The 24,905-nt window shown below is 52.9% G+C and overlaps 1 protein-coding gene across 1 annotated transcript; it reads right to left on the bottom strand.

Moving 5' to 3' along the window:
• Nucleotides 1-486: 486 nt before the first annotated feature.
• IGFBP5 (insulin like growth factor binding protein 5) lies at nucleotides 487-21,653 on the bottom strand. The gene is made up of 4 exons (XM_075511490.1): nucleotides 20,344-21,653; nucleotides 1,537-1,763; nucleotides 1,242-1,361; nucleotides 487-830 (listed from the first exon to the last, which is right to left on the bottom strand). Exons 1-4 carry the CDS (start codon nucleotides 20,672-20,674, stop codon nucleotides 699-701), a joined length of 810 nt encoding a protein of 269 aa, XP_075367605.1. The 5' UTR covers nucleotides 20,675-21,653; the 3' UTR covers nucleotides 487-698.
• Between the last annotated feature and the right edge of the window lie 3,252 nt (nucleotides 21,654-24,905).

Here is a 24,905-nt window from a genome sequence, read left to right as displayed (position 1 = left end):
TGTGGGGAGGAGAGTCCGGAGGACTGCAGCGAGGAGGGGGAATGCTGCTGGCTGCAAGGTTTTCTCTCGAGACCCTTTAGAAAATGACTGGCTAACCGCCCCCCCCCCCCAAAAAAAAAAAAAAAAAGAAATGAACCCACCCGACGAAACCTGTACTGGAAAATCACCAACTCTGAGAGCTTCCTACATCGGGGTGGCCTCTGCGCAGCAGGGGGGAGCAGGTGGTGTTGGGGAGGGCACGGGATGGCGGAGCGGCCGTGGCTGGTTTGTCTCTGGCTCTGTCCTTTCCTTGCTGAGTCCTTGTTGTCAAGAGGCTGCTGTAGATTCCGAGTCCTCAGTTTCTTCAGGGTTTGTTTTTCTTTTTTCTTTTCTTTTCTTTTCTTTTTCTTTTCTTTGCTTTTCTTTGCTTTTCTTTGCTTTTTTCTTTTTCTTTGCTTTTTTCTTTTCTTTTTTCTTTTCTTTTTTCTCTTTTTGCTTTTCCTTTCTTTACTTCTCTTCTTTCCTTCCCCTTCTCTTTTTTTCCTTTTCCTTCCTTTCTCTTTTTTCTTTTCCTTCCTTTCTCTTTTTTCTTTTCCTTTCTTTTTTTCTTCTTACGTGAGATGAAAGGAATCGGAGTCCCGGGGCGCAGGGAGGTGCAGAGGGGAGGGTGGAAGGGAGCCTGGGTAGGTAGTGATGGGGCGGAGGGAGGGGATGCGACTTCACTCCACGTTACTGCTGTCGAACGCGTGGCACTGCAGGTCTCCGCTCAGGTAGTCAGTCCCTGGCAGCTTCATGCCGTATTTGTCCACGCACCAACACAACCCACGCTTCCGGCCTCGGGAGGGCTTGCACTGGGGAGACACCCAAGGGCAGAGATCAGGAGCTGGCCACCAGACGCTGCGTGGCTCCCTCGTGCTGGGGATCAGGATCAGCCCTGCGCTTTGCCCCTCTCACCCCAGCAATGTAATCCCCTGGATAAGACCTAGCTCCTGCTCTCTGCTTTCAGCACATCTCCATCGCCGCTGCTACCCCAGCCCAGGGCTCTCTGACTTTTCATCCTCCCACATCAGCTTCTTCAGAATGCTTGCCTCAGGCTGGACAGCACTCGGAGCCATCAGCAAGGCCACCCACCACCAACCGTGTCTGGAGATGCTCACAGTAACCTCCCCACAGCCCAGCAAAGGAAAAACCTCCATCCTTTCCACCCAGGGCAGCGGACTCTCCCTCGGTGGGAAGCATCCCTCCATGGGGCCCTTTCTTACCTGCTTCCTCTTGTAGAAGCCTTTTCGGTCGCAGTTGGGGAGGTGGACGGCGCGGGGGACCATCCGCTGGCTGCTCTTGAGCTCCTGCAGGGATGCCTCCATGTGCCTGCGGCAGGGGCCCTGCGAGCAGGGAGAAGATGGAGCGTGAGAAGGGGAGCACCCTGCAGCAAGCCTCCAGCTGCAAATGTCCCCAGGTCCCCTGTCCCCCCCACCGGCACCGGCTCCCCAGCGGGGCAAAGCCCTCCCACAGCCCCCTGCCCACAGGAGCCCGCAGAGGGAAGGCGAAGGCACCCACCAGCTCAAACTCTTGCCGGAGCTCAGGGATGATGACGCGGGGGTGTGCTGTGTTCTCCGCCATGCCCACGAACTTGGCCAGGGTCAGCTTCTTTCGGCGGTCCTTCTTCAGGGCCTCTGCCTTGAGCTCGGAGAGGCGCCCGTGCTTGGGCCGGTAGGCCTTGGGTGGGTAGGTCTCCTCTGTCATCTCCGACGTGGTTGGCTCCTCATGCTCTCGGGACTCCCGTTCTGGAAGGGAAGGGATACCAAACCGTCAGGTCTCCATGAGCTGACAGGGGCTTGCTTTTGCACAGAGAGCCTCCTGTCCAACCCCAGAGGACATCTTTGCACCAGGCAGGATGGGAGCAAATGACCAAAGAAATCCCTTTCCCAGCTACTGCCTACAGCCCTGGCTTGATCCCACTGTGTGGGACTTGGTGTGGCTTTCGTGCGACCCCTGAGCCCAGGACAGGAAGGTGTCTGAGGGCATGGAGAACTTGGGGGTCAGGATGGGCTCCTACATACAAGGCCACCATCGTTTGCAGTGTGCCAGTGGAGAAAGACTGGTAGGAGGGTTATCCCAAACCCAGAAAGGACCAGATGACACACAAAATGTGGCAGAGAAGCCCCTCTTTAGCCATGGTGAGAGGAATGAGTGACACATTCACACCCCACCCTGCCTTAAAAATGCAAGGGATGCTCAAAGATGGCCATCTTTGCAAGGGATGCTCAAAAAGGCCAGGGATGCTCAAAGATGAGACAACTCCAAAGTCAAAGTCAATCCCACAGCAAAGCCACTATGTGGTTGGGCAGACACTTCAGCAGCGATGCTGAAGACACAGCTGACAAGTGCTGGGATCTCCGGGGTCCTCACTCTGCAGCCTCACGCTCATGGGACCAAACCAGCCCATGGGACCAAACTGGCACCCACTGAGCAGCCAGCAAAGCCCAGGGTAACGCTGCCGAGCGGTGCTGCCTGACCACAGCTGCCACCGATCGTACTGACTGCAAGGGAGGAGCGCGTTTAGGCTCTGCCCATGGCACTCGCCTTCCTATGCACCCCCCCGGCTCGCCCCAGTGTGACCTGTGCCAGCAGGATGCAGTCAGGAGCCATGCGTGGTTATATATAGGAGAGAGCTGGTGACAGTCTAAACTTAGATGACTTGTGACATTTAGTACAGCCACCGGAGTGAAAAAGGGTTATTTCTGGACTAAATTTGAATAGAATTTAAGGCTCCTGAAGCTCCCCGTCTCCCAGTCCCCGCTTCCCAGCAGCCCTGTGCTGACACCACGTTTGTGCTGGGGCCAGCGGGCGGGCACAGGGGAACCCACCGCGGTGGGAGGAAAAGCATCAGAGCGGCTGAAATCCCGCCCTGCACGGTGTCTCCTGCGACTCTGATGCCAGTGAACCCTGCAACCCTATGGTGAAGACAGCAGGGCACCAATTTTGCCCTCTGCAACGTGACTGTCGGGACAAAAGAAAAAGGCACAGGATGAAAATAAAAGCAGATACCCCCACCCCACCCCCCCAACAAGGCAAACAGGAGTGTCCCTGCAGACCGGCTGCTCCCTGGAGCCCAGATGCACCCCAGGGGGGAGGAAGATGGCTCTGCCCCACCAGGCTGCCCAGGGGTGCCCGGGGGACGCCCGGCCAGGGGGGACAGACGCGCTGCTCAGCGGCAGATGGCAGCACCAGCCTGTCACACACACCCCCAGCAGAGTGGCCTTGGGGACAGGGGCCGAGGGGACAGGCTGGTTGCTGGACCACCAAGCCTGCCACGGCTGCCAGTCTCCCCTCCCTCCTTGCCAAGGCGGACCTGCCCTCTCCCAGCAAAACCGGAAAGTTTTCCACAGCCAGTTATTTATTAAAGCAGCCTTTTTTTTTCTCTTTCCACAGGAACAGAGCTGGGTCAGCATCCTAGACTCAGCACCCTCCTAACTGCCCACAGCAATGTAAATAACCCCATGCACCATCCCCGGGACTCGCACTTATCCCCAGGATGGGATTCTCTTGCCATTTAGCCCCATGATGCTCATATGTTTGGGGTTTTTTTTCTTGCTGCAGGACTCAAAGGCCCCACAGGTTGGGGCTCCTCTGTTATAAGGGGATGACAGACAAGGGATAGGGAAGAAATTGATTAAATTGGGAATGCTCTTGTCCCCCAGGAAATGACACTGTGCAAGGTCCAGTAGAAGAGCATCCTTTGCCACAAAGATGTTGTGGCAATCTGAGGTCAGAAAGGAGACGGGAGACATCCACAGTGACTAAGCCCTTCCATGGCAATGAAAAAGGAATCCCCTCTGGCACCGGCTGCCAGGGCCAGACACGGCAGAGCCAGGGCATCTCCCTGGGCTGCCCTATGGTCATTAAGGGGAGGGGCGGATTCACACCGGCGCAGGCAACCCTGCAATAACACAAGAGGGGCACAGCTCATTACCTCTGCAATAACAAATATGAGAGGCACAGCTACCTGGGAAAACCTAAAATAACAAACAAATGGGACAAGGCTGCAAGGATTCAGTCAGAAAAACAGCACGGGCTGTCCAGTCCCCAGGACTCGTGATGCAATGGGTGTTTGCAGCGGCTCAGCCTGCTCACACAGTCCACAGCTTCAGCCTCTGCAAAACACCTTATTTCTCTGCTTTCTGCAAGCTGCCAGCCAGGCAGAGCAGGCTGGGAGCTGGGGACTAATGTGGAGCCCTTTCGGCAAACGGAGGTGGCAGCCACAGGAGCCCAGTGCTCTGCAGAGGAAGCCAAGGGCTGGCGTGCACTGAAAGCTGTCCAGCTCCCAGCCCGAATCCAGTGCTGCCTGCAGGGCCGAAAAAGCACCTGGAACTGTCCCCCTTTGCCCTCCCCGGCAAGCATGGGTCCCTGCTCAATTAGCGATACAAGGGATGGCTGTGGTGGGACTCCTCCATCTGCTGCAGCAGTGGTGTCTAGTTTGGGTCTTTACTTCCCAGTGAAAGCCCCATGGATGCCTTGGAGGGGCATCCTCTGATGTTTTTTATAGCCTAATTTCCTTCAGAAACAAGGCTCACGCACTCGACTATCTGTTCCCTAATTTGATACTAACAAGACAATTTTGACAAACTGAAGGGCAGAGGTCTCTGACACACAAACTCCTGACAAGCTCTGGGCAGCTGGTGAGGGACCTTGGTTGGACCAAGGTGCCAACCAGGTTGGACCTGGTGCCAGTGCAACAGGGAGAGGCAGAGCTGGGCCAGGCAGCATCCATGCAGTCCCTACACTTCACCTCCTGGCCGGCTCATCCACATCAACCTGCAGCTGCCCACTGCAGCCGGGACCAGATGCCCACGTCAGCATCTCCAGAGCCCTTGCACCTGCCTGCCCACCCTCACCCACCAGCTCGTTCATTAACCTCCATCTGCCGCCCCGGGGCTGGCTTGTGGCAGGCAGCACTGGCACTGCTGCAGCTCTGCTCCCGAAGCGATGCTGGGAGGAGCAATGCCCAATTTCCCCAAATAAGCCCTAACTGTGCCTGTCTGAGACTCAGGAAGCAGGCTGGAGTTTCTCCTCCCTTGCTGTCAGGATCTGGCCCACTGCACAGCCCCTTCCCGCCTACTCCCATCCGCCTTGTCAACCTGGTGATTGGGTTTCAGGCAGGCAGCTGTTTGCAGAGGCAGAGCATGCTACATCTCCGTATTTCAGCTATGGGCACAAGGCATAGGCAGGAAGGCCCTACTCACCATGTCCCCAGCCAGGGGACAGTGGGAAGCAGGAGGTGGGTGGCCCTCAGATCTCCACCCCTTCTCCCCACTCCTTGGGAGGAGGTGACCTCTCAGTGGAGGTCCCAGGCTCGCTGGCCAGACAGAAGAATGACATTGCTGGCCAAGCCGAGGATGCCTGGCTAGCCAGGAGGTGAGATCTGGGCTGTAGCCACCTCAAGGGGATGTTGACCCTACAGCCAAGGCAGGAGACTGAACTAAACTCAGAGCCACCTCATGGCTTCATGTCTGGTCTGATGCTGCGGTGCCCATGGAGGACCCAGGGAAAGAGGGGTGAGCATCTGGAGATGCTCCTGACACAAGTCAGGCCAGAAGGAACCCTAATTCATGCAGGGTCTCATGAGCCCTGGGAGGCAAAAAATACCCGTAGCAGAACGTGGGCTGTCCTCTGCCCCGGGGCTGAGGGCTTAGTGCCCTCTCCCTGCTCCAGGCTGGCCAGAGGGACTTCCCTAGCAGGAGCCATTTCCAACCCTTTCACCCTGCCCCTACAGAAGGGACACGGAGCACAATACCAGGCACAGTTTCTTGCTCCTGTTCAGCTGCCTGCTGTCCTTGACAGACATCACCCAGAGCAGCCCGTGCACCTTCCTGCACCTGGGCCAAAACCCAGCCTGGGTGCTTCTGTGCTCCAGATGTTTTGGACACGTGTGAGGTCCCCACAGGGTGTGTGTGTGTACCCGTGTGGGAGCAGGGCGTGTGGGAACACCGCCTCCCTGCTTGCTGACATTCCAGAGAGGAGAAGGAAGCTTGTTACAAATGGCTAGGAGGCTTGAATTTTCGTAACACATTTTCATTGGTTTCTGGCAGGAAGGTAGGAAAAGTAACTATTGACGACTGCTGCTAATGATCCGTGCTCATTACATCCACAGCCCACTGCTAGAGGACTTGCTGTCCTGTTCACACACCCAAAAAAAAGCCACATGCACCTAAGACGTACAAGCACAACCATAGCACAACCTTGCTAAACAGCCCTCTTGATTATTATCATGATTATTATTTACAGCATGAGCATTAGCATAATACACCACTTAAGCAGGAAGGTGTTGGAGAACGACTTAACGGGGATCTCACTTAAACCTCTAGCGTAGGAACGACAGCAAATGTCACTGGTGGAGACCTTGAGAAGTTGCCCAGTCCTTCCTTTGCCCCCAGACTTGGCCATCTCTGTTCAGAGGTGCTCACTGCAAGATGGAAATTAAGGCTTACATTACCCAGGGCTGAAACATCGCTGCTTAGAGAGCAGCAAGTGTGTCCCACTATACAGTGCAGTGCAACCATGCACAATGTCTGTGCTCTCCAGCAGAGGAGGATTTACCCCCAGGATGAAGAGCCACCTCCCAGTATTCCCATGAAGGGAATATCCTCAGCTGCAGGACTTCATGAGTGACCCCCCCACCCTGCTTTTCCAATGGGCTTCTTGTGTTTTTGGGCCCTGGTGGCAGCTGTCTTTGGAGGACCCGTTTCTGTCCCATTGCTGCTTACAACAAAGTGGCATTTTCCAAATCTAGCTGGGTGATCTCTGACACCTTGGCTTTCCTTTTGGGGGGAGGGACAACATTTTGGCATCAGACAGCTAGGCTGTCGATGCTGGCAACAGAGAAGGGAAAAAATTTACGGGAGAGGCTGGCGGAGAGAGGGAGGGATTTTTCTGCAGTTCCCATTGATCGGGACCCCGAAGCGCTAATCAGAGCCAGATCCAGACACTCCCTCCAAGCTTCACCCTTAACAGCTCCTTGGCACAAGCAGCTGCAGACTCCTATCTGTGGCGGCTCCATTATCTGCCCAGCCCCACGTCGGCTTCTTACATCTTGCTGCTGGACTTGACACGCACACACAGGCAGAGGCAATGATTGCTGAAATCATTACCTGCTGGAGGGATGGGATGCTCCCATTTCTCCTTCCTCCCCCATCCTTTATGGTACTGGTTCTTGCTGGGCAATGCAAAGCAGCTTCCCTGGGCTCCCTGTGGCTGGGAGAGGAGCAACATCGGTGCTGTCCCTGAAAACAGCTTTTTCACTTGCAAATAACGTTAGGGATGTACCTATTTTTCTTCAGATTGGATCTTATACAGGAAGTCTGTGCTCAGGTCCCTGGCTGATAAAAACCTCCATCGCGCATTTCCCCAGCTGCCCTCCCCACTTGTCCCCACTCCAGAGGAAGGGACGTGCCTGACCTATGCCGAAACCTCCTGGGATGGGCAGGCAAGGTCCTCCCCAGCCTGGACTTGCACCTGTGACCATGACGGGAAAATAAAAAAATCCCTCCCTCCTGGTCAGCACACAGGGACAGCCGCTCTATTTGCATTCCCGAAATGCAGTCAGGGAAGGGATGCAGAGCGAGGAGGTTCATCTCATCTCGCACCCTTTGGCAGCTGGAGAGCACAACTGAGCAAAAGCATTCCTGAGCTCCCCAGAGGCCGCTGGGATCAGCCCGGACAGAAGGGAGCTTTCACCGCTCTAATGAAGAACAGCTCGTTTATATTCCCATCACAGGCACAACCCCCCAGCGTGGTGGTCAATGACCCCCAGCCCCTCGTCACAGCCCCGCAGGGGTGGGCAGTGGAGCCGGCTCAGGCACGATGCCTGGGGCCGGGGTCACTGCTCTGGACCACCGCCCCGGTGAAGTCAGGCGGTGATCTCAGGCAGCCGCCCAGCCCGAGGCCGTCTGGCACCCACCAGAGGAGAAGCAGCCAGGGCTGGGGATGCAGGCTCTGGCCGGTCCCTCCGCTAGCCCAGGGCGTTGACTGCCAGAGACCCAGCTGCAATGTGCCTTGGACTTTCGACGAACTTTTGTGCTTTGGTGGGGACTCAACAGCAGGCCGGCGCGGCCGGTCTGGTGGGGACTGGCAAGGGAGCACGCTGGTGATGCTCGCAGGCAATGAGAGACTGGGAGGAGACACGACACACCGAGAAGGACAGAAAAACAGCAGCCCTGCTTGTACTGCCAACCCACCTCCCCCAGGTCCCAGCAATGCGCAACAGGCATTTGCGACAGATCTGTGTCAAATAACGCCCGTCCGCTAACACAGAGGTGTTGGGGCTTCGCTGAATGGCTCAACTCCATCTCTAAGTCATTGCACCTTCCAAATTGTGATCAGCCCCATCATTTGGCTTGGGTGCTGATTTTAGGGTGGAACGACATATCTCTGGAGGCTTCAGTCTCTCCTCCTGTGACTCCAGTGGTCTCACTTAGGCTTCCAAAGGTCTGAAGTTAAGAAAGATAAATCCCACCACCTCTTCAGTACTGGTCTCCTTGCAGCCTGTGGTGCAGCTCTCATAGGCAGCAATGCCAAACTGTTTTACAGGCACAGGAGCAGGGGTAAGAAAACCCAAACCCTATTTCCTTCACTGGGAATTAGGTACCTCAATGGCTGCTGAAGGCAGCAAATCACCTTTGTGATTTGCAGAGTGTGGAAGGAAGTCTTTAGCAGTCAAAGCATTGTGGAGCACCCACAAAAACTCTGCCCCACCATGCCCAGTCCCCTACCAAAGACATACGATCAGAGTCCAAATAGTCCATGGCCCAAAAGCCACACAAGCTTTTGGAAGACAGCTCTGGGGTATCCCAGTACCTTCAGTCCCTGTGACAGCATGGTGAAAGTTGCTGGGACCTCACTCTCTTGTCTCACAGAGACACCTTTAAAGAGAAGGATATGAATCAGTGGGACCAAGCTCAGAGAAGAGGTGGAAAAGCTGCCAGAGGTCTCGAAGGACTCAACCCTAGGTTAAGATTTTTCTCCATTTTATTAAGCCAAGGCCCACTAGGATGCTTGGGAACAGCTCAGGAATACCTGAAGAGCCTTGGAGAGCGGGGATGGATGGCAGAGGGATGGGCTATTCTGTGGCCTTTTTTTTTTTTTAAGTTATTGTTTGGGCTTTGCTAAACTAGCCTGGAAGACCAGCTCTTTCTCAGGAGATTTTTGTCATCTCAGCAGAAACCTGCGGATGCAGATTCTGCTGCATCAGCCAGGGCTCACCTGCAGAGCGTGAATATCAGGTGCTCGGGCTGCCCCCAGGTTCACACAGGATTCATGGGAAAGGGAGATCATCGTCCTGATGACCTCGGTGTCCTCATACAGAGCTGGATGGGGGAGAAATGCAGCTCAGCATGTGGGAAAGGAGCTCTCAAGGGAACCAGCTCATGTTTTGGTCTGCTCTGGAAGCGCAGGGCCTATCTGCAGGCATGGATCTCTGGGTCAGCACCCCTCCTCTGCAGTGCCAGCAAGTGCCGCAGAGGTGGGAGAGGTACGGCTATGGGAACTTGAACTGTAAGGAAGAATCTGCGTTGCCGTGTGCCAAATGATACTTTCCTGAGCTGCCCTTCCTTGCTGTAGCCACAAAATAAAACTCCCTGAGAGCAACTCTCTAGAGCAAGGAGAAAAGCAGGTTTAGAGATGGGGAGCTCCATGATGTAAGCTCCTTCCCTGCACGTTGCTAGCTGCTAGTTCAGCAGGCTCCAAGCATCTATGCTGTGCTGGAAGAGCCAAGCTTGGGCATCAGCTGGAGGGCTGGGCTGGTTCTGATCTGGGATGTACAAGCAAGGACTGGTGCTCATTGTTGTCTTTGACCCGTCTCTTTCTCTCTAGAGAGCTCCTAAATCTGGCTGTGATCAGTTCTCAACAGAGGCTTGGGAGCTAGCAATGCATATACAGGACACACCAAGTTCAGGTCAAGGTCTGGGCCTGTGGTGGACAGGCAGCGTGGCCAGAGTCTTGGGGATCCCAGCAACAACCATTTCGGTGCAAGAGGGAACCCAAAATGTCTAACCAGTAAAAGAGTTGGGAAACTTTCCAGAGTTTCTCTGTCCAGTAAGATGATGAACAAACATCCATCCATTACAATTAAATGATGCTGATATGCGCCATCTTGCAAAATTGCAGGCACTCTGTTTCTAGATAGCTGCTTCTATCAGCCTGACATTTCCTGAACAAAGTTATCTTCCAGGGAACTGAACTGGCAAGTGGAGGGGAAGGAAGTATTTCAGGCTTAGATTTACAACAAGAAGCTCCTGTTGCTGATGCACCGATGATAGGAAGATAAAACATATGTCCTTCACATCATCTGGAGACTACAGATGTTCCCCATTCCATACGTTGAAACTGCAGAAGCACCTGAGAGCTGAATTGCAGAATGACCCAGAGAAATCTAAATAAATCATCTTTCAATATCATAGTGACCAAGACATATTTTTCCTTCCTGGAAAGGATGAAATCATTCAGTCTTTCTCAGTCTTGCATCTTTTCCAACAAAGCCAGCCTAATGGCAGATTCCATTGGTTGTAATAAAGGCGGCAACCCCCCCCCCCCAGGCTGCCAAGGAACTAAGAGCAGAAAAGAGCAAAGAAGGAAAACTCAGGGAAGATGATTGCATGACAGTCTCTGCCTAACTGACAGTAAAGGTGAGGAAAATCTGAAGTAGCTCCTGACAAGCATCGTTTAATTGTTTACCAGCAGTTTCTCCGTGGGGTTTATCTGTGGCAAAAAGACAGGAAAACGCTAGAAAACAAATGTATTTTCAGGTCTTCTGAATGAAAACAAAAGAGTGTGAACTACTCATCTGGCCACCAGGTGGGAAGGGATCACCTGAAAAAACATCTCTTTATGTCTTTAGGAATGAAAGAGGTGTGATGGGTTAGAAGAGAAGCCTAATAGGATCCATCAACTATCGTTATTATATGAGAAAGAAGGGAGAAGGAGGACTTTTTTGGATGGCGGTAGCTCAACAGCAGTGGTGGAGGAAACGTCACTAGGGAGGAAGATAGCTTTAGGTAGCTTTGCCCCCTTGGACTCTGTGGGGCCTGTCCCCAAAACTCAGCTGAAGGCAAGTGTCAATATACGCGAGATGTCAAGAAACCTGGACTTGAAAGCAGGATGCTGCCAGGACACTGATACAATTTTGATCACTGAAACCCAAACGTGACAAATCATAGCAGAGCCAGGTGCTAAGAAGGCCTTAGAAAGAGAACCATAACCAGGAGGAGTGTTGCTGGCAGCCATCAAAAGCTGGGATATCACTGTGGGTATTGTAGCGTTTCACCCTGAGAACAATGTGCAATTAAGAGGAAACCTCTATATTGAAGGAGATGATCCCAAGAAGAGGATGTCCTACCAGAGGTGTAGCCACTACAGTTTATGCTAAGCTCTCTGGCCTGCTTATGGATGAAGGCAGCTTTTGCCTTTTAGTCAGGGTTTTGAATCTGATTTAGTTTCATACCGAGCAGAAGCTTTTAACAACTGGCCTACTGGAACTGAATCTGTGAGAGGCTGCTCCCACTGGAGGCTGGTGGTCTCCATCACAAGATCCATCCTCACTTATGTTACTGAGGGTCTCCGTCAGCCTCAACAGCAGCCAGTAACTGGAAGAGCCAAGAAAGCCAAACCCTCTGCCAGCCCCAGAGAGAAGTAAGGCACATCAGGTGGAGTCTGGAGATGCACCTGTGTCAGATGCTGGATGAGAACTGGTCCAACACCACAAGTATTTCAGGCGTGCAGCTGTGATTGCAACCTCCGTCCTAGCCTGGATTAATTTCTAGGCCTTCAGCCTGACTTTCACAGCTCTGCCTTAAACCAGATGGAAAAGATCTGTGAGATCATCCATTGCTCATCTCTGTGTCAGCACCAGATGACACATCGTCACATGTACCGTCCGACCTGACTTTTACAAGCTCGAAGCGATGAGATGTTCACCTCTGCCCTCAAGACCCCCTTCTGCTTTCTTAATGGCTCCTTCTCCCAGAAAGTCTTCGCCTGGAGTAGGCCTGGCCATTATTTAATCTCTCAGTCCACTTAAGCAGTACCACAAAAAAGTACCAGAATTTTGATGTTCACACTCCGACAATATCGATAAGCACAAAATTGCCCAAGCTTGATCCTAACAGATGACTCTTGCCTCGCCTAGCCACTTCCCTCCCTGCACTGTACCGTTGCATATGCTAACCATTTCCCTTTGGTCCATCACGATGCAAAGATGCTTTTCAATGTTAAAAAAATATCATGGGTCCCTTGATGGAGCGAAGGGTGCAGACCTCCATTTGGGGGTCTGAAACTCCAAGAAAGACAACTGATCACCCTTTGCCACAGGTCCAGAGCCTTTCTGGAATGACAAAATCCCTGTTGCACTTTGTTGTTTTTCCTGCAACCTCGAGCCGCCTCTGCTATTACAAAACCAAATAACTGAATGCTGAAATGGTTATGAAATGATGTGGTAAAAATTCACCCATTTCTGCTATTGCTTCAGGAAAGCAAGAGTCACAAGTGAAAGCGAAGTGACTGTATGTCACTTTGTGTTTAGATATTATTAAGATGTATTAAGACATACATGTGGCTGTGGCAGTACCATAACTGACTGCTGGACAGGTATAAGACATGCAGTCCCTCCCTAATAAAAATTTTTCTTTTCCAGCATTTCCTTTAAATTAAAAAGTGAAAGCCAGGTTCCATAGTTGTTCACTGGCTTATTTAAGTACTAGATTTTCATCATTCATCCAATGCATAACATCTGATTTCTTAAGCATGAATAATAAATGGGTCTGTTGATTTAATTGTCTTCTGAGGATGAATCCCATCTGAATTTGGAAAAAGAAAGTATTTCTACTGGTTTTCTACAAAAAGAATGACTATTGGCCAACTTTGCCCCCAAAGTTACCTTTAAGATACATTCCCTCCCTTGTTTAGCTAGGGGATCATTTCCTTAAGTATCTGTCAGGATTACCTTCTTGCCCTTAAATAGCAACCAGACCAGTTACCTCCATCAGCATAACAGTTATCTCCCATCAGTGAGCCAGCTGTGTCCATCCAACAAGCAAAGAAACCAAACGGCAATAACAGCCCTGAAGGCAGGCAGCTGCTGAGAGCCTTCCAATCCTACCGCAGCCAACAGTGTCTTGGGCTTTGGGCTCACGGTCCTTCGAGGACTGAGGTAGCCAGCTCCCACAAAGGGGATTAGGTGCCTGAAAGCCTATGATGCTCTGGGCCTAGCGAAAAGGTGCTCAGCATCTTGCGGGATCAAGCCCTGCCAGGCTAATAGGGAACGATGTGCCAGTTTGCTGTGGGGGGTATTGACACCCCATTTCCACATTCTGTGTGAAAGAGGCAGCACCAAAAGGGTGGAGGCATAGGGAAAAATTATGGCAATATCAGAGGGGTCTGGAGAATGCGGGCAATAGTGAGAGCAAGGCTTTATGCAAACACACACAAGAAGTGCCCACTGACTCCACAGGCATAAATTTAAGATGCCTCCTCAAGGTTTAGCCTGTTGACCAGAGTCTCTGCAGCCAGGGAGGCTTGGACCTTCCTGCAGGCATAGCTTAAGGCAGGTGTGGTCTCCCAGCCAGAAGCTGATGGTTAAAAGACACGGACTGATGGGCAGTTAGCGCACTTGTCCTGGAAACATCATAAACAGGCAGGAGATCCACCAAAACATGCTGAGAAATGGCTTCCTTGAGAGCAAATTTGCCCACATCTAACCACCAAGAGTCCCAAATTTCTGCAAACGTATTACGCTGTCTTCTGCTGGGATTAACTGTGAGCCATGGATTGACATAAACACTAAGGGGTCCCCTCAGATCACTAGCCTCAAATAGCCACCTCAAAAACAACATCTTGCTGAGAGTTGCCTTGGCTACACAGCTGAAGGAATAGAGAGTGTCTCATCAGGGCTGAGTGGTGAGAGGATGGGGGATTTCACCAGAACGGATGGGTCGTCACCAGATGCGATGTGATGGGCAAAGGCATCAGGCATGTGTCCAGAGATCTCAAATGGGCAGCCCCGGGGTGCAGGAGCGCTGGCACAGCTGCCACCCCACTCTGTGACCCACGGGCAGCCCCGCACATCGCCCCAGGGAGACCTGGCATGGAGGCTCTCGCTAAATGGGCCTGGGGGGTCCAGGTCTCAGAGGATCACAGCACATGGGCCAGGGTTCCCTCTCCTCGCTAGCAGAGCCTCCTCGTGCTTTTGGCTACACCTGTCCTGAGGATAAACAGATAATATCTATCTTTTTACCTGTAAAAAATCTCCTTACAAATGACTAGGTGGTTATTATGCTGGCTGCCAGTGAGTTCACCCAGGACAAACTCTGGATCATCTTTGACCTCTGCGTGCACCATGGCTGCGAGTCCTGCTGCTTCCTCCTCCTCAGCGCTGGAGGTTGTTTCTCCTGCCCTCAGCTTGCCACCTTTCAGAAGATTTGCCATATTTTCCCAATTCAGTTCTTCTTTCCTGCTTTCCCAAAGGCCAGTTTTTGCTGCCTGGGCAAAGAGGAATTCGCAGGGTCCCAGCGCACCCAGTGCCCCTGGCACCGTCTCCTCTACCAATGCCACCAGACACCACTGCCCCCACACATGTCCTCCAGCCCTGGCATGTGGCAGAAGGATCAGCTGCCCTCAGCAAGCCACAACCTATCCGCACCTTCACTGGGATATCTCTCGGGGTATTTAACTAGCATAGACTTAGTCCATCCAGAAAATACAACCCACCTCCAAACACGGGGGGTGAGTCGGATCTGTACAGCTGGCTGGGAGGAATATCTTGCCTCTGTATCCTTCCTTGCCTCCCCTTGTTTGATATGCTCACCTGCTGCACCTCATTTCTCAGCCCTCAGTGGGAGGATAGGGTAGGCCGGTCTCTATGCCAATATCTGATCTTGACGGCAAAATACTGATGTCCCAGTCACAAGCAGAACCACTGCACCTAAGAGAGGTTTGTGTGTGCTGCCTGGAAACCATCCTGCCCCCAGAGACAAAAATGCTCCGTGTGTGTATTTGCACACATTAAATCTTTGTGCAGGCGTGCGTGGGTGTGTGAACACAGGTACATGTGTGTGTATGCTCCCATGCATATCTTCCTTGTGCATATTAATCCTGCTGCTCTGCAGCCCACATCGAGGGGCAGGTGTGTTCCAGCCAAATTCTGCTTTTATTTATGTCCGACCTTGAATTTGCACTACTAAGTGCTTGGTTAAAAAAACAGGCAGGATTTGCTGTGCCATGGGCCCTTTTATCTCCCCTGGGACTTAGCACAGGTGAAACGAGCTGCAACTGTTCTTAGTGGCTCTCCCCCTTGAGCAGAGGAGGACGAGCCCTGGAGGGGCTGAGGTTCCTGCCCCCTTCCCAGACTGCTCCCAGTCTTTCCAGTTTGGGTGAAGAGCGCTGGGAACCGCCACCGCTATAACAGCTCCCACAGCTGCTCCTACATCTGCGATGCCTTTTGATCCAGCGTGGGTAAAACTTCCAGTGGACGTTAGGAGGAAGCAGAGCACCGCGCTCCGTGCGAGGCAGCGCCCGCTCGCTGCTTCTCCTCCTCTCTTTCCTCCCCGGCTGCCCTGACACACATGTGCCAAACTACGCAACTAAAAGAAACCAGGGGCTGTCCCGAAGCTGGCACAAAATGTACCCGAGCTCTCGTACCCCTCTCTTCGGAGCCTGACGGGACACCTCACCCCGCAGTCATGCGAACGCTTCCAGTTGCACACGACCGTGCTCACGCCACCCATGTGCCAAAGCCACGACAGTCATCTGGGCACAGGATGCTGGTGCTTAAATATCGACACGGGGAGGCACACAGCCTTCCTCCAGCATCCCTCGGGTTTCCCGCTGCAGCGGTACAGGCTCTGGAGGGGCTCCCTTCCTTCACCTGGAGCGGGCCCAGGCTGGCAGCGCTGCACGGGAGCTGGGGACCAGCTCTATCACTCATGCACGCACGCACGCACGCACAGAGCCACGTCTTTTCTCCGGTGAACTCTGCTGGCACCCGGCAGGAATTTCATTTGTATCAACTACTTAATATTCTCACTCTTTCCTTAGAAACCAGGCTGCCGAAAAATCTTTCCAACCCAGGCCCCTCCTTTCCTGTTTGAACCACCCCATCCCTCCCCCCCCCATACACACACACTGCAGAAACCTGGCTCTCTTGCTGGCACCTGATGGATTTCACCTTTTTTTTTCTTAAATATATTGTTATTGTTGTTGAAACTTCAGATCAAAAGAAAAATGGAGATTTTCCTGTTTCAGATCCGAGGCTTTGCAGGCCTGTTGCTACTAGCTTTTGCCTTGACAGCTCGGGAGCTGCTTCGCACAAAGGACCTGCTGCTCGGCACCAGCCGGGTCCCTCCCTGAGCGACACACGTTCGCAAACCGGCACGTCCGAAGCACCCCGCTCCCACGACCCCTGCCTTAACCCTCACCCTCGCCTGGACCTCGGCGCAGGGCTGCTCACCTGCCCCACCGCATCCCCACTGCTTGCTCCTGCAGCCCTGCATCCCCAAACGGGAGGGAGAAACGGGGTAGGGGGAATATGCTGGGGAGGGATAAAGAACTGCACCGAACATGAGCTGCAGGAAACTTGGGCTCGGCAGCACTCCCCTGCCTACTTCCAGCTGACGCAGCAAAGACGATTTTCTTAGGGCTAATTCTCCCCCCCCCCCCCCCTTTCCCCTCCTGGTTATCATTGGCTCACGATTTCGTGAGGAAACTTGCCAAGTCTTGCTCGCTTTCTAGAAAGAGAGCAGGAATGAGAGAGGAGAAGGAAATATTTGACAACCTTTGTTTTTCCACGAGCCTTTTTAGGGCAGCAGGCTCCAATCTGTGCCCTCCGCTCCCCGGCGCTCGGCCTGACCTTGCTGTCTCAGCAGGAGGAAGTCTGGCGGGAGCACGGGGGAGAAAAATGGAAAGACATGGTGTGTTTCAAAGGAAACCTAAACAAAACAGAGAAAACCCAGAATCCTGCAGCCTGTGCCATAAATGAAGCTCATTCATGGTTTTTTACCAGGAACAGTCAATTACAGCCGTGTTGTTTGGCTTTTGGTAAAGGACAGTGTCTGACTCTTGTGCCAGGAAGGACTACAGGGACCGTCCTGTCAGTGCCTACACATCTGTCTACTTAAAACGAGCCTTACCAAAACTCTTTAATCCCGCACTTGCTTCCATTTCCGACCTCTCAGCAAACCAGGAGCACATCCTGCCCAGCAGCTCCGGCATTTCTCAGTACCGCTGTGCCCAGCTTACAGATGAGGAAACTGAGGCACGGTACCAGGAGCATTCTTGTCCTCAGGCAAGACATCTGGTCTACAGGAGAGCCAAGCCCGGCCTCCCAGGCTTGGGCTCCTGCAATACTGCTTGTTGCGTCTCCACCTCGGCTATAAGGAGGAAAGCATCTGCGATTTTAAACTCGGCCAGCGCAAGAGCAGAAATAGATAGAAATGCAGTTTGATCTAGTCCTCGCCACTGTCACATAGCTTATTTTGCAGAGTGCTGATTCTTTCTCAGCAGTTCGCAGCTCAGGTCCAATTTTGGTCATTGATAGATCAGAGGGCTAGGCCAGCTTCCCCAGTGCACGGTCCCTGCACTGCTGGCCAAACTGGCAGAGGCCAGAAAGTTCAAGTCAAACTTCATTTCTTTCCTTGCCCTGTTGCTTAGAAACACGCCTATGAAAATATACTTTGTTCTCACACGCTACCAGTCGAATGCCAAGAGAGTTTTTTCCCTCTCCCATCCTCAGGAATTCCTGATTTATTTTTTATTTCTTTTTCGCAATTGCGCAAATCTCAGGAGGAGCCTGCCGGTCTCCTGCGGCTTCCTGCAGAAGCCTTTCTGATCCAGGCTCATCTCCCGGCTGCGAACAAAACCCGTCGAAAAGAGCCCCCTGCGGCGCTAAGAGAGTCCAAACTGGAAGCGCAGGTAGCCAGGGGGTTGGTTTTGCAACAAACCTGCAACCTCTTTCCTGTCCCTCTCCTTGTTCATTCAACGGGTGCTCCCCATCCCAAGAAAACCAAAAGCAGCGATATTACGAGGGGACCGGCCAAAGTTTTCATGCAAAGCACCTGCCAAAGGACCAGTTTCCTTGGGAAGAGCGAGGCAGGTGGAATGAAAGGAGATTCATGCTGGGAGCCAAGTGCCGAAGCTTTTTCAGGTGCCTTCGGTCTGCGCGGGGCACTCTCTGCCCCACTCTCCCAGCCGCCGCTGCGTTTCGGCTGCATAGCTTTGCCTTCCCGACCACACCGCCTGCTCACACACATGCGAGAGTAAATAAACACCGGGGATGACGCGCTCCGGGATACTTCGCATAGCTCTGCTGCCAGTGGGTTATTGCCCGGCTTCCTGGGCTCCATGGCAGGAACACGGCTCCTGGCTTCACCTCCACTCCCTGCGCATGTTCCCTCCCAGCCCTCACCCCTTCCAGATCCCCTTCAGAAAACCAAGCTCAGCTTTGCTGTTTTTGGCTGATTTTAAGGGAGTTTGGACATTTGTTGTCATTTGAGGGAGGGGGGAAGTTATACACACAGAATTTGGTTTTGCTCTGAAGGATGGAGCGTAGCAGCACAACCACTGCCTGCAAGCAGCAAAGGGGAAAAATAATAAAAGCATCAAGATTTATTAGGTGCTAGAAAGGACAAACGGATTCCCATTGCGCGGGTATAAGCAGAAGCTTGCTAACAAGCAAAAATGACTTTTTCATGGACCAAAAAAAAGCAGGGGGCTTGTTTCTGGGATTTTTTTGCCAAGTGGTTCCCTGGTCCCCTGGACATGCAGACATCCTCCCTGCCTCCCCTTCATGCCGTGGCAGAAATACAGATGTATTTGGAAGAATATAGGGAAAGTGTCCTCGCACAAGCTACAGCATCCAGAAATGGGAGTTTAACACGTGCCAAAGTGAAGGAGCGCTCTCTTTTGTGCTTTTGTCACATGCAAGGTGCAAACATTTCAGAAGTTTGGCTTCGCACTGCTGCTACCATGCCAGTCTTCATGCTTGCTTTTAACCTATTAACCTGATTATTAGCAACACCATCATTATTTTTTGCTTTAACGGAGTCTCTGTCCCTAATGCACCTGCACCTTCCTGGGCTAAAACCTATTGCCCAACAAAGACGTCCAGCAGTGGGCAGCCAGGAAGAGCAGGCTGCAATGATCGCAAGGAGAAAGCCGGAGGCTGAGCAACAAACCTGGGGGAGGCTGAGGACTTTGGGGATGGGGCAGATGGTTGCAAGGAGCTGCCCTGCCCTCCCCTGTATCTCAAGCTGCAGAGGCCAGCTCAGGCCCCAGAGCAAGGTGGAGGATATGGCGAGAGAAAGGGGTCAGGGAGAGGGTGAAGACCGGGATGCAGGAAAGATGTTAAAGGATGCAACTGGGGAAGGACTGGGATGCAGCTGTGACTAAGAGGGTGCATCTGGGAGGTGGGGGAAGAAAAGCTTTCCATTGGGGATGGGACAACCCAGAGGTGATGATGGAAGTGGGGGTGGGGGAGGCTGTGAGATGATGCAACAGGAGGTTCGACCAGGGCATGGATGGAAAGAAGGATGGGAAAAGCGGCGGGGAGCATGGAAGAACAGCTAGGGGGATGGAAGAGTACCCGCAAAGATGGAAAAGCAGCTGGGGGGGATGGAAGAGCAGCCTGAAAGATGGAAAAGTAGCTGAAAGGCGGAAAAGCAATAGGGGGATGGCAGAGCAGCCAGGGGAAGTGGTGGTGGTGAAGAAGCAGTGGGAGAGCAACCGGGGGCTTGGAAAAGCTGCCGGTGGAGGGGGTGGGGAGGGGAAGGAATGGGGAAATAGCTGGAAGGATGGAAAAGCAGCCGGGGTGCGTGTATGCGTGCGTGTGAGAGAAAAATCAGGCAGAAAGATGGAAAAGTAGCCAGAAAGATGGAAAAGCAGCTGGTGGAGGGGAATGGAAGAGCAGCCGGGAAGGCAGAAAAGCACACGGTGGGGGAGGGGGGGGGGTGGAAGAGCAGCTGGGGAAGGTGGGGATGGAAAAGCGGGCGGCAAGATGGAAAAGTAGCCGGGAAGGCAGAAAAGCAAGCGGGGGCATGGAAGAGCACCTGGGAAGATGGAAAGGCAGCCGGAAGGGTGGGAAAGCAGCCGGGGGGGCAGGGAAGAGCAGCCAGTGGGAGGGAGTAGAAAAGCAAGCGGAAAGATGGAAAGAGAGCCGGAAAAGGTGGAAAAGCAAGCGGAGGGGCATGGAAGAGCCACCGGGGAAGAGGGAAAAGCGGCCGGGAGATAGCGGTGGGGTGGAAAGAGCAGGCGGAAAGATGGAAAGGGGGCCGGCAAGGCGGCCAAGCATCCGGGAAAGAGCAGGACGGGCGAAGCGGGGTCACTCACCGGCCTTGGCTTGCTCGCGGTAGCTCTTCTCGCTGAGGCAGACGGCGGTGCCGTGCAGCAGGGCGTGCAGCGGCTTCTCCTCGCCCTGGCGCGGCAGGCAGCGCAGCCCGCGGGCGCAGCGCTCGGTGTAGACGCCGCAGGGCTGGCCGGCGGGCAGGGCGCAGGTGAGGCAGCAGCCGCAGCCCGGCTCCTTCACCAGCTCGCAGCCCAGCGGCGGCGGCGGGCAGAGCGACAGCGCCTTGCCGTCGCAGGGCTCGCACTGCACGAAGGAGCCCAGGCACCGCGACAGCCCCGGGCAGGCGCCCAGCAGCACCAGGAGCCGCAGCAGCATCGCGGCGGGGATGCTGCGGGACGGGGCGCGGGGGGCTGCCGCCGGCGGGGGGCGGGGGCGGGCGGCGCTCGCTTTCCGCTTGCCCCTTCGGGGGCAAAAAAAAAAAAAAAAAAAAATTAAAAAATTTCAAAAAGGAAAAGGGCCGGAAAGCGCAGCCCCTCTTGCAGGCGCCCCACTCTGGGGTTTATTCTCGGGGTGCGAGACCCTCCTGCTTTTCTTTTGGCGTTGGGGGGGGGGGGCGTCTAGGTTTGCTTTTTGTCTTTTTTTGTTTTTTTTTTCCTTTTTCTCCTTCTTTCAGCTTTTTCTCGCCTCGAAAGGGGGGATTCGCACCGCGATCCGCGGGAGCGCAAAAAGAGAGGGGGAGGGAAGAAGGGGGAAAAGGGAGAAAAGCCTGCAGGGGTTGCACAGCCTACAGGTTGCAGGGGGAGGCGTGGGGGAGCAGGGGGGTTTGGGGAGGTGGGACGGCGATTTCACACACTCACGCACACGCACACACACTCTTCCCAAAGGGCTGGGAGGAGGCAGGTTGGGAAGGGAGCAAAGTTCCTTGAAAACCAGTGTCCTGCTATTAATGCATCAAAGCAGTCAAGAGGGGTGGAAAAAAAAAACCGCAGGAGAAGGAAAAGGGGATGCAAAGCTCCCCTTCCCTCTCTCTTCTTCTGCAGGAGGAGAAAAAGTCTCTCCCGACGCAGCGAGCTGCTGGGAAGCTTGGTATGAAGCAAAGTTGTGTTTCGATCGGCTCTGTTCAACCCTCCCGCTTTCCTCTTCCAAGATTTGCAAAGGCAAAAAAAGCGGGAAAAAAAAAGCCAAAAAAAGGCAAAAAGAAGAAAAAAAAAAGAAAAAAGAGAAGTTTTCTGCGAAGTGTTTTGTTGCAAATTCTGCAGAGGAGCGGTAAAAAACAGGGGGAAAGGGGGGGAAAAAAAGAAAATAGAGGAAAAAAAAAAATCCACTTTGTAGATCTCCCAACACTTTTCCCCTGGAGAAGTTTCTAAAGAGACTGAATACTGCAGAACAGGCTGTCTTTTAAATAGACTGCCTCTGGCTGCCTGCCAGCCCCTAGCTGCAATTTGAGATCCCAATGACACCTCAGCTTGACTAGGTGCCAGCAGCGAGGGCCCTATCAGTGCACACTCGAGCCGGTGGGGGTGGGGTGCACAGCTTCTGACTTCTGGGCTTCAAACCCCGGGCAGTGATCAAGGATAATATTATGAGGAGAGACAAGGGGAGGAGGAGGGGGGAAGGGGAAGCCGAGGATGGAAGAGAGAAGGGGGGGGGGGGAAGTTCGGATCTTCACTTAAGCCAAAAAAAAAAAAAAAGGAGAAAAGTGACTGCAATTGGGTTGCACGACAGCCTGGGCTGCAGGGAGTCTGGCAGGGAGAGGTCAGGGCTCTGAGTTCGGGGAGGAAGGAGGGGATTGTGTTAGCAGGGCCTGATCCTACACTCTGTACCCTGCGCTGGTGGGGCATGGACCCCCATCCACTGCCTGGGCAGCTGGCGGGCTGGGGACCTTCAGAAAGGGGGGAGCCAGGGCACACGCCTTCCCATCAGCTCCAAAGGTGAGGGCAGCAGGGAGGTGGCTGGATGCGCGCCAGGGAGCTGCTCTTGCCTGCCCTGGTCTGGGAAGCAGCCTTTGTGTGTGCGGGGTGCCCAGCTCTCCTCTCCTGCCCCTCTGCCCCTGGGTGAGGAGTAAAAACGCAGTGAGGCTTTGCCCAGTGCCAGCGTGTGCCCCTGACACCCCCAAACAGCAAGGGTTAACGCAGCCGGACAGTGAGCAGGAGGGAGGGCTGGGCTGCTTGTAAGAGCTGTGTTAGATTCCTCTTTGGAAAAGTTCGCTGTTGCTTAGGGCATGCCAGAAAACAAGGGGAATTTTGCCATGTGAAGTCCAATTTGCACGTTTTAGCTCATTCTTCTTCTGCCTCTTGCTCTGAACAAAGTGGGGAGGGAGAAGAAAAAAAAAAAAAAGGCGCTTTGCAATGCTCATCCTCTGTCCAGGACAGCTTGGGGTTTGTTGTCTTTTGTTCCACCGCTGCATTCCTAAGGGTTACAGCTCTCCGGGCCCGCAGTCCTTCGCACTTGCCTCCCTCAGTGCTCATTCATCGCTAGGAGTGGGGAAGCTGGAAGCATGGTGAAGGGAATCTCCAAAACTGCAGTGTGCAGCCCCATGGCCCGCCCAGGCAGCTGTGCACCGGGATGTTACACCTGGAGCAGAAGGACGAGCTGAACCCAGCCGGGAGGAATGGCTGAGCAAAGGGGTGGGAGTTTGCTCACAAGCACAGGGTTATCTACCAGGGGAGTGGGAAATTAAAAGGGATCAGCCAATTTTGGGTGAGGTTTACATGCGATTCAAGTCAACCCCCCTTCCACATATGCACACACTCCTCCAAAGCCTCATATTCCCCAGGTTTCTTTTTAGGTCAGTCATCTATGCAGCTGCATTGCATGGATTTTGCCACTAGAATGCACCCTTATCTATGGTAAGAGGACGGATGGTTGCTTAAAAGCATTAACTCCTTCTTCTCCACAATTTCCAAGCTTAAGGCTTTTTTTGCACCTCTCAGGTGTTCCTGGTTTTACTGCCTTCCTGCCCCATGTGGACTCTGTAGTAAAGATAAACTCCCTCCTGTCCCCCCTCTTTTCAAAAAAGAAATACACATTTCTAAGCTTCTTTTTTCACTTTTCTTTCTACCAAGAGGTTTTCCAGAGGTTTTATTTAATACTACCTGAATCTCTGCTTAGATCACAGTTAACTGCCAAAAAATAGGCACCCTTCAGGTAAGAAAACCCACCCCCTAGGATTTTATCTAGAAGTGGTTTTGAATGGTTTCTCCAGTTGACACTTATGACTTTTACAGCATATTAATTGCATCCTGCCGCTCATTTTTATGAGAATCTGCTGCCGGTCTGAATGGGTGCTTTGCAGAAAATAGCACTGGGCAGAGAGTGAGCACTGTTTACCTGGAGATCTGGAAGCACTTTGTGAGAGGGCTTAGGGCAGGAGGGAATTTGCTTTCCTCATTCTCTCTTCCACCCCTTAAGAAACAGTGTGCCCCATATATTAATACCTGGTACGGAGACAGCAAGAGTATCTAGAGGGGTGGAGGGGAGGTTTCACTCCCACTCTAACCTGTGAGACACAAAATGGTGAAGCGTGTAGAGAACTGCCTCCATCGAGCCCAGCTGCAAGCCCTAGCATAGGAGGCTTGTGCACGGCTGGATCGCCATGGGGCAGAGATCCTGCAAGGGATCCCTGGGGAAGCTGCTCTAATTTAGGTCTGCCCGGGAACTTTCTCCTGGGCTTTCAGAGGAGGCCAAAATCCAGGTGGTGTGAAGTTGTCTAGTGGCGACGCTCATTTCACTCCTGTGCTGTGCTGCGAGGACCTTCATCCATGAAAGTGCGGCTGGAAACTGAGTCATATCCTCAACCAGAAGACGACAAGGTTTTAGCCATGAGATGTGCCTTGATGGTGGGTTTTCTCCCACATTACGAAAGTAGCCTCAGCCATGGGGATCTTGGGGCTACCACCTGCATTGAATCACTGAGCCCAGCAGTCAGGATGGAGTTGCAGATGAATGCCTGATCCATGCTCCTCACGAGGGCTGTCTTTTTGGCATCTTTTGCTGACACTCCAAAAAAAACCCCTGACCCTGGGAAAGCAACGGGGCAGTGTGCAGCGTACGGCTGGTCGTGAGCTGTAGGAGAGCCTGCAGCTAACGAAGATCACATTTCTCCTGGCTTGTGCTCTTCCAAGGGAGATTACAATCATGTTTTATGTTTATAAGACATGCTTTCCTATTTTGGGGGATTGAACGGAGAGCGTTCAGAGGAAACCAAGGTTTCTATTAGCGTCTTCTAATATACTTCATTGCTATAGGCTCCATGTGTTACATATGGCTCTGTTGCAAAAAAATAAATAATTATTTGGAAAGCAGTTACCTTTCTTTACATCTCAGGTACATCACACTTCATTACGATACTCTCTGTAATGTGCAAAAGCACTGACTTTCCTGGTATGGTAAAGAGGATGGAACATATGCTTTAATCAGTTTGGGCCAATCTGTGTGTTTTGGAGGCACTTGGAACATCAAACAAGTTCAGGCAATCTAGAAAGATTAAGAGCTGAATCACAGATACAAGAATGAGGTTTTTTTTTTCTTCTCCCTCCAAAACCACTGTCCAGTTTGTGTAGATCTGAAACTCATTAGCAAAATAATGCTTATACAGGAGAATGTA

This window comes from Mycteria americana, chromosome 9 (assembly GCF_035582795.1).
Source record: "Mycteria americana isolate JAX WOST 10 ecotype Jacksonville Zoo and Gardens chromosome 9, USCA_MyAme_1.0, whole genome shotgun sequence".
Lineage (NCBI taxonomy): Eukaryota > Metazoa > Chordata > Aves > Ciconiiformes > Ciconiidae > Mycteria > Mycteria americana.
This window is presented reverse-complemented; position numbering and strand designations above follow the sequence as displayed.